At 48.5% G+C, this 7,753-nt stretch overlaps 1 protein-coding gene across 1 annotated transcript in view; it reads right to left on the reverse strand.

Moving 5' to 3' along the window:
• Window positions 1–2,397: 2,397 nt before the first annotated feature.
• The window catches only part of LOC124005452 (dual specificity protein kinase CLK2-like), a 63,602-nt gene continuing 58,246 nt past the window's right edge, over window positions 2,398–7,753 (reverse strand). The window contains exon 11 of the mRNA XM_046314731.1: window positions 2,398–2,784. Coding sequence (XP_046170687.1) covers window positions 2,608–2,784 — 177 coding nt within the window. The 3' untranslated portion in view covers window positions 2,398–2,607. The remainder of the gene's footprint in view (window positions 2,785–7,753) is intronic.

Raw genomic sequence — 7,753 nt, forward strand, 5'->3', positions numbered from 1 at the left:
GTCACAACACACTTTACAAAAAACAACAACAACAACATAATAATAATAATAATACAAGAGACAACAGAGAAATCAAGAGGAGAGAAACAGAGACAGCAGACAGAAAATGACAAAAAACATCAAGCAAACATAAGGAGGGTGGGGGGGCAAGACAGAGTACAGGGACACATGGGACAGCAAGACATTAAGGAGTCCAGTAGGTCAGGAGTGGTAGTGAGTCCATTTATAGCCAGGAGGAAGGTGGACGGTTAGCAGGGTGTAAAGTGTGTATGTCAGTGGAGGCTGCTGAGGGGAGGACGGCTCATAATAATGGCTGGAATAGACTAATGGAAACCACGTGTTTAATGTATTTGATACCATTCCCCGTATTCCGCTCCAGACATTACCACGAGCCTGTCCTCCCCAATTAAGGTACCACCAACCTCCTGTGGTGTATGTGTGTTGGAGCTTCCAGAATCACTGCTGTCTGAGCTTCTTAAGGGATTCCACTGTGGATCAGTGTCCAGCATGTGAAGGGCAGCCAGCCTGACCAGAACACACACACACACACACACACACACACACACACACACACACACACACACACACACACACACACACACACACACACACACACACACACACACACACACACACACACACACACACACACACACACACACTCTGTTTCTCCCTCTTTCTCTCTTATACACACGCACAGGTCAGGGATGTACTAAGGTCATTCCTTTCAGACCAGTACAATAACAGGGCTTTATAATGTTAGTGTGTGTGAATTACCATGACTCAGTCTGAGACTCTGCTCTCACTGACAAGACACACAGAGACATGGGAAACACACCTGTGCTTCCCCTGTGAGCTTCACACACTCAAACACATGAGAATACAGAAGCCTCTCCAAAACATGCAACTAATGGTCGGTCACACACACTCACACACACACTGACTCAAACACACTTCCTCCTTCAGTGACTCTCTCTACACTCAGATATATACCGGTGAGGTCTCACTCAACTTGAATGTTATCCTGATTCACACACATTAGCACCGTATGTTGACTTTCAGACTGAGCTTATGTTCAGCACTGCCAAGAAAAGGGAAAACACACACACTCACACACATTTGGATCAGCCCTACAAGTAACTCACACCATTCTGGAAGAAGGGTCTCATACAGACAGACACCAACACACTGCCTTAAAGCCACCTCTCAGCACTGCCTTAAAGCCACCTCTCAGCACTGCCTTAAAGCCACCTCTCAGCACTGCCTTAAAGCCACCTCTCAGCACTGCCTTAAAGCCACCTCTCAGCACTGCCAAGGCTGAAGAAAGAAAACTCGTCAAGACTCTTCTCTCTCTCTCTACTCTTCCTCTCTATAATATATATCTCTACTCTCTCTCTCTCTATATATATATATATCTATATATATCTCCCTCTCTATATATATATATCTTCCTCTCTATATATATATATCTTCCTCTCTATATATATATATCTCCCTCTCTATATATATCTCCCTCTCTCTATATCTCCCTCCTCCCTCCCTCCCTCCCCCTCCCTCCCTCCCTCCCTCCCTCCCTCCCTCCCTCCCTCCCTCCCTCCCTCCCTCCCTCCCTCCCTCCCTCCCTCCCTCCCTCCCTCCCTCCCTCCCTCCCCCCTCCCTCCTCCCTCCCCTCCCTCCCTCCCTCCCTCCCTCCCTCCCTCCCTCCCTCCCTCCCTCCCTCCCCTCCCTCCCTCCCTCCCTCCCTCCCTCACATACCTACAGTATATAGCCTTATAACCATGCTCCCTACTAAGCTTGCAATAAATCAAAAGGCCAGGGTCATATTATAGCACCATAAATAAATTCAATAAATTCAATAAATAAATATATTCAAGTCATTCCACCAATATCTCCAGTTAGTGTGTGTGTGTGTGTGTGTGTGTGTGTGTGTGTGTGTGTGTGTGTGTGTGTGTGTGTGTGTGTGTGTGTGTGTGTGTGTGTGTGTGTGTGTGTGTGTGTGTGTGTGTGTGTGTGTGTGTGTGTGTGTGTGTGTGTGTGTGTGTGTGTGTGTGTGTGTGTGTGTGTGTGTGTGTGTGTGTAATGTTATGCTGCAGTTAAAACAGTGTGCTCTACATACATAATGCATGTATCACTGCCACTAGGCCCGCCTCCACTGTGCAGCGAAGCTGTCAATCAGCATAAGGAGACTGCCAATCAAACCACAGGAGATTGGTGTCACCATAATTAAGGAGAATGGACTCTTGGTAATGGCTGGAGCGAAATGAGTAGAATGATATCAAATAAATCAAACACCTGGTTTGATGCCATTCCATTCACTCTGTTCCAGCCATTATTATGAGCCTGTCCTCCCCTCTGCAGCCTCCACTGAATCAAACCATGAAGGGAAGTGACAGACTCTCTCCATTCCATTTTTTATGTTAAAGGTGGAGAAGGATACATTTGCCCCAGACACTGAGGTCAGATTAGCCTATTTCCCTCATAATACACAGGGATTCCGGACACCAATTTGTCACAAAGCACAACTTCCTGACACATTACAACAGCACGTTGTATGGCATGGTTGGGCTGTCCTTCCTCACATCCATGTCAAGGGTTAAAGGTCAGTGGTCATCGGCAGATGTTCCACGTGCTCTCCCAGGCCTTGCTGCCCCTACGGAGTGGTAGGAAGAAGGGGTGGCGGAGGGCGGAGGAGAGAGAGAGGCGTTTGGAGGGCTCGTACTCCAGCATCTTCTCCAACAGGTCAAAGAACTGATGATGCTCCTTAGCTTCTGATAACCGGTATCTCTGAAATAGAGAGAGAGAGAAAGAGAAAGAGAAAGAAAGAGAGAGAGAGAGAGAGAAGAGAGAGAGAGAGAGAGAGAGAGAGAGAGAGAGAGAGAGAGAGAGAGAGAGAGAGAGAGAGAGAGAGAGAGAGAGAGAGAGAGAGAGAGAGAGAGAGAGAGAGAGAGAGAGAGAGAGAGAGAGAGAGAGAGAGAGAGAGAGAGAGGAGGGGTTCAATTAACACAAAGACATCAATAAGGATGTATTTTCTCTGAAGTTATCTAAGGTATCTATGTACAGTCTCAGGTTAGAGGGTATCTTCAGGTGGCAAGTATCTAAGGCATCTACACTACCGTTCAAAAGTTTGGGGTCACTTAGAAATGTCCTTGTTTTTGAAAGAAAATCACATTTTTGTCCATTAAAATAACATCAAATTGATCAGAAATACAGTGTTGACATTTTTAACGTTGTAAATAACTATTGTAGCTGGAAACGGCAGATTTTTATGGAATACCTACATAGGCGTACAGAGGCCCATTATCAGCAACCATCACTCTTGTGTTCCAATGGCACGTTGTGTTAGCTAATCCAAGTTGATCATTTTAAAAGGCTACTTGATCATTAGAAAACCCTTTTGCAATTATGTTATTACAGCTGAAAACTGTAGTGCTGATTAAAGAAGCAATAAGACTGGCCTTCTTTAGACTAGTTGAGTATCTGGAGCATCAGCATTTGTGGGTTCGATTACAGGCTCAAAATGTCCAGAAACAAAGACCTTTCTTCTGAAACTCATCAGTCTATTCTTTTTCTGAGAAATGAAGGCTATTTCACGCGAGACATCGCCAAGAAATGTAAAATCTCATACAACGTTGTGTACTACTCCCTTCACAGAACAGCTCAAACTGGCACTAACCAGAATAGAAAGAGTGGGAGTGTCATGTTTTGTCATTGATTATCATGTCTTGTCCCTGTGCTTCCCCTTCTATTCGTTTCCCTCTGCTGGTCTTATTAGGTTCTTTCCCTCTTTCTATCCCTCTCTCTCCCCCTCCCTCTCTCACTCTCTCGCTCTCTCTTCTCTCTATCGTTCCGTTCCTGCTCCCAGCTGTTCCTATTCCCCTAATCAATCATTTAGTCTTCCCACACCTGTTCCCGATCCTTTTCCCTGATTAGAGTCCCTATTTCTCTCCTTGTTTTCCGTTCCTGCCCTGTCGGATCCTTGTCTATAATTCACCGTGCTGTGTCTATGTATTGCCCTGTCGTGTCGTGTTTCCCTCAGATGCTGCGTGGTGAGCAGGTGTCTGAGTCTGCTACGTTCAAGTGCCTTCCCGAGGCAACCTGCAGTTCTTGATCAAGTCTCCAGTCTGTTCTCGTCATTACGAGTAGTATTATGCCTTTTGTTTTGTAAAGTAACTTTACTGGATTAAAAACTCTGTTTTGCCAAGTCGCTTTTGGGTCCTCATTCACCTGCATAACAGAAGGATCCGACCAGTAAATGGACCCAGCGACTACAGATGCTCGTAACACTGCCGTCGAGATCCAAGGAGCCATGCTCGGCAGACACGAGCAGGAATTGTCTGCTGCTCGCCATGCCGTGGAGAACCTGGCCGCTCAGGTTTCCGACCTCTCTGGACAGTTCCAGAGTCTTCGTCTCGTGCCACCTGTTACTTCCTGGCCTGCCGAGCCTCCGGAACCTAGGGTTAATAACCCACCTTGCTACTCCGGGCAGCCCACGGAGTGCCGCTCCTTTCTCACCCAGTGTGATATTGTGTTCTCTCTCCAACCCAACACATACTCTAGCGAGAGAGCTCGGGTTGCTTACGTCCTTTCACTCCTTACTGGCCGGGCTCGAGAGTGGGGCACAGCTATCTGGGAGGCAAGGGCTGATTGTTCTAACAATTACCAGAACTTTAAAGAGGAGATGATTCGGGTTTTTGACCGTTCAGTTTTTGGTAGGGAGGCTTCTAGGGCCCTGGCTTCCCTATGCCAAGGTGATCGATCCATAACGGATTACTCTATAGAGTTTCGCACTCTTGCTGCCTCTAGTGACTGGAACGAGCCGGCGCTGCTCGCTCGTTTTCTGGAGGGACTCCACGCAGTGGTCAAAGATGAGATTCTCTCTCGGGAGGTTCCTTCCAGTGTGGACTCTTTGATTGCTCTCGCCATCCGCATAGAACGACGGGTAGATCTTCGTCACCAAGCTCGTGGAAGAGAGCTCGCGTCAACGGTGTTTCCCTGCTCCGCATCGCAACCATCTCCCTCCTCTGGCTCAGAGACTGAGCCCATGCAGCTGGGAGGTATTCGCATCTCGACCAAGGAGAGGAACGGAGGATCACCAACCGCCTGTGCCTCTATTGCGGATTTGATGGACATTTTGTCAATTCATGTCCAGTAAAAGGCCAGAGCTCATCAGTAAGCGGAGGGCTACTGGTGAGCGCTACTACTCAGGTCTCTTCATCTAGATCCTGTACTACTATGTCGGTCCATCTACGCTGGACCGGTTCGGGTGCTACATGCAGTGCCTTGATTGACTCTGGGGCTGAGGGTTGTTTCATGGACGAAGCATGGGCTCGGAAACATGACATTCCTTTCAGACAGTTAGACAAGCCTACGCCCATGTTTGCCTTAGATGGTAGTCATCTTCCCAGTATCAGATTTGAGACACTACCTTTAACTCTCACAGTATCTGGTAACCACAGTGAGACTATTTCTTTTTTGATTTTTCGTTCACCTTTTACACCTGTTGTTTTGGGTCATCCCTGGCTAGTATGTCATAATCCTTCTATTAATTGGTCTAGTAATTCTATCCTATCCTGGAACGTTTCTTGTCATGTGAAGTGTTTAATGTCTGCCATCCCTCCCATTTCTTCTGTCCCCACTTCTCAGGAGGAACCTGGCGATTTGACAGGAGTGCCGGAGGAATATCATGATCTGCGCACGGTCTTCAGTCGGTCCCGAGCCAACTCCCTTCCTCCTCACCGGTCGTATGATTGTAGTATTGATCTCCTTCCGGGGACCACTCCTCCTCGGGGTAGACTATACTCTCTGTCGGCTCCCGAACGTAAGGCTCTCGAGGATTATTTATCTGTGTCTCTTGACGCCGGTACCATAGTGCCTTCTTCCTCTCCGGCCGGGGTGGGGTTCTTTTTGTTAAGAAGAAGGACGGTACTCTGCGCCCCTGCGTGGATTATCGAGGGCTGAATGACATAACGGTTAAGAATCGTTATCCGCTTCCCCTTATGTCATCAGCCTTCGAGATTCTGCAGGGAGCCAGGTGCTTTACTAAGTTGGACCTTCGTAACGCTTACCATCTCGTGCGCATCAGAGAGGGGACGAGTGGAAAACGGCGTTTAACACTCCGTTAGGGCATTTTGAGTACCGGGTTCTGCCGTTTGGTCTCGCCAATGCGCCAGCTGTTTTTCAGGCATTAGTTAATGATGTTCTGAGAGACATGCTGAACATCTTTGTTTTTGTCTATCTTGACGATATCCTGATTTTTTCACCGTCACTCGTGATTCATGTTCAGCTGATTGGCCCGTTCCAAGGTCACGTGTCGAGTTGCAGCGCTTTTAGGTTTCGCTAATTTCTATCGGCGTTTCATTCGTAATTTCGGTCAAGTTGCTGCCCCTCTCACAGCTCTTACTTCTGTCAAGACGTGTTTTAAGTGGTCCGGTTCCGCCCAGGGAGCTTTTGATCTTCTAAAAGAACGTTTTACGTCCGCTCCTATCCTCGTTACTCCTGACGTCACTAGACAATTCATTGTCGAGGTTGACGCTTCAGAGGTAGGCGTGGGAGCCATTCTATCCCAGCGCTTCCAGTCTGACGATAAGGTTCATCCTTGCGCTTATTTTTCTCATCGCCTGTCGCCATCTGAGCGCAACTATGATGTGGGTAACCGTGAACTGCTCGCCATCCGCTTAGCCCTAGGCGAATGGCGACAGTGGTTGGAGGGGCGACCGTTCCTTTTGTCGTTTGGACAGACCATAAGAACCTTGAGTACATCCGTTCTGCCAAACGACTTAATGCCCGTCAAGCTCGTTGGGCGTTGTTTTTCGCTCGTTTCGAGTTTGTGATTTCTTACCGTCCGGGTAGCAAAAACACCAAGCCTGATGCCTTATCCCGTCTGTTTAGTTCTTCTGTGGCTTCTACTGATCCCGAGGGGATTCTTCCTTATGGGCGTGTTGTCGGGTTGACAGTCTGGGGAATTGAAAGACAGGTTAAGCAAGCACTCACGCACACTGCGTCGCCGCGCGCTTGTCCTAGTAACCTCCTTTTCGTTCCTGTTTCCACTCGTCTGGCTGTTCTTCAGTGGGCTCACTCTGCCAAGTTAGCTGGTCATCCCGGTGTTCGAGGCACTCTTGCGTCTATTCGCCAGCGCTTTTGGTGGCCGACTCAGGAGCGTGACACGCGCCGTTTCGTGGCTGCTTGTTCGGACTGCGCGCAGACTAAGTCGGGTAACTCTCCTCCTGCCGGTCGTCTCAGACCGCTCCCCATTCCTTCTCGACCATGGTCTCACATCGCCCTAGACTTCATTACCGGTCTGCCTTTGTCTGCGGGGAAGACTGTGATTCTTACGGTTGTCGATAGGTTCTCTAAGGCGGCACATTTCATTCCCCTCGCTAAACTTCCTTCCGCTAAGGAGACGGCACAAATCATCATCGAGAATGTGTTCAGAATTCATGGCCTCCCGTTAGACGCCGTTTCAGACAGAGGCCCGCAATTCACGTCACAGTTTTGGAGGGAGTTCTGTCGTTTGATTGGTGCGTCCGTCAGTCTCTCTTCCGGGTTTCATCCCCAGTCTAACGGTCAAGCAGAGAGGGCCAATCAGACGATTGGTCGCATACTACGCAGCCTTTCTTTCAGAAACCCTGCGTCTTGGGCAGAACAGCTCCCCTGGGCAGAATACGCTCACAACTCGCTTCCTTCGTCTGCTACCGGGTTATCTCCGTTTCAGAGTAGTCTGGGTTACCAGCCTCCTCTGTTCTCATCCCAGCTT

Source organism: Oncorhynchus gorbuscha, linkage group LG19 (genome assembly GCF_021184085.1).
Source record: "Oncorhynchus gorbuscha isolate QuinsamMale2020 ecotype Even-year linkage group LG19, OgorEven_v1.0, whole genome shotgun sequence".
NCBI classification, from domain to species: Eukaryota; Metazoa; Chordata; class Actinopteri; order Salmoniformes; family Salmonidae; genus Oncorhynchus; species Oncorhynchus gorbuscha.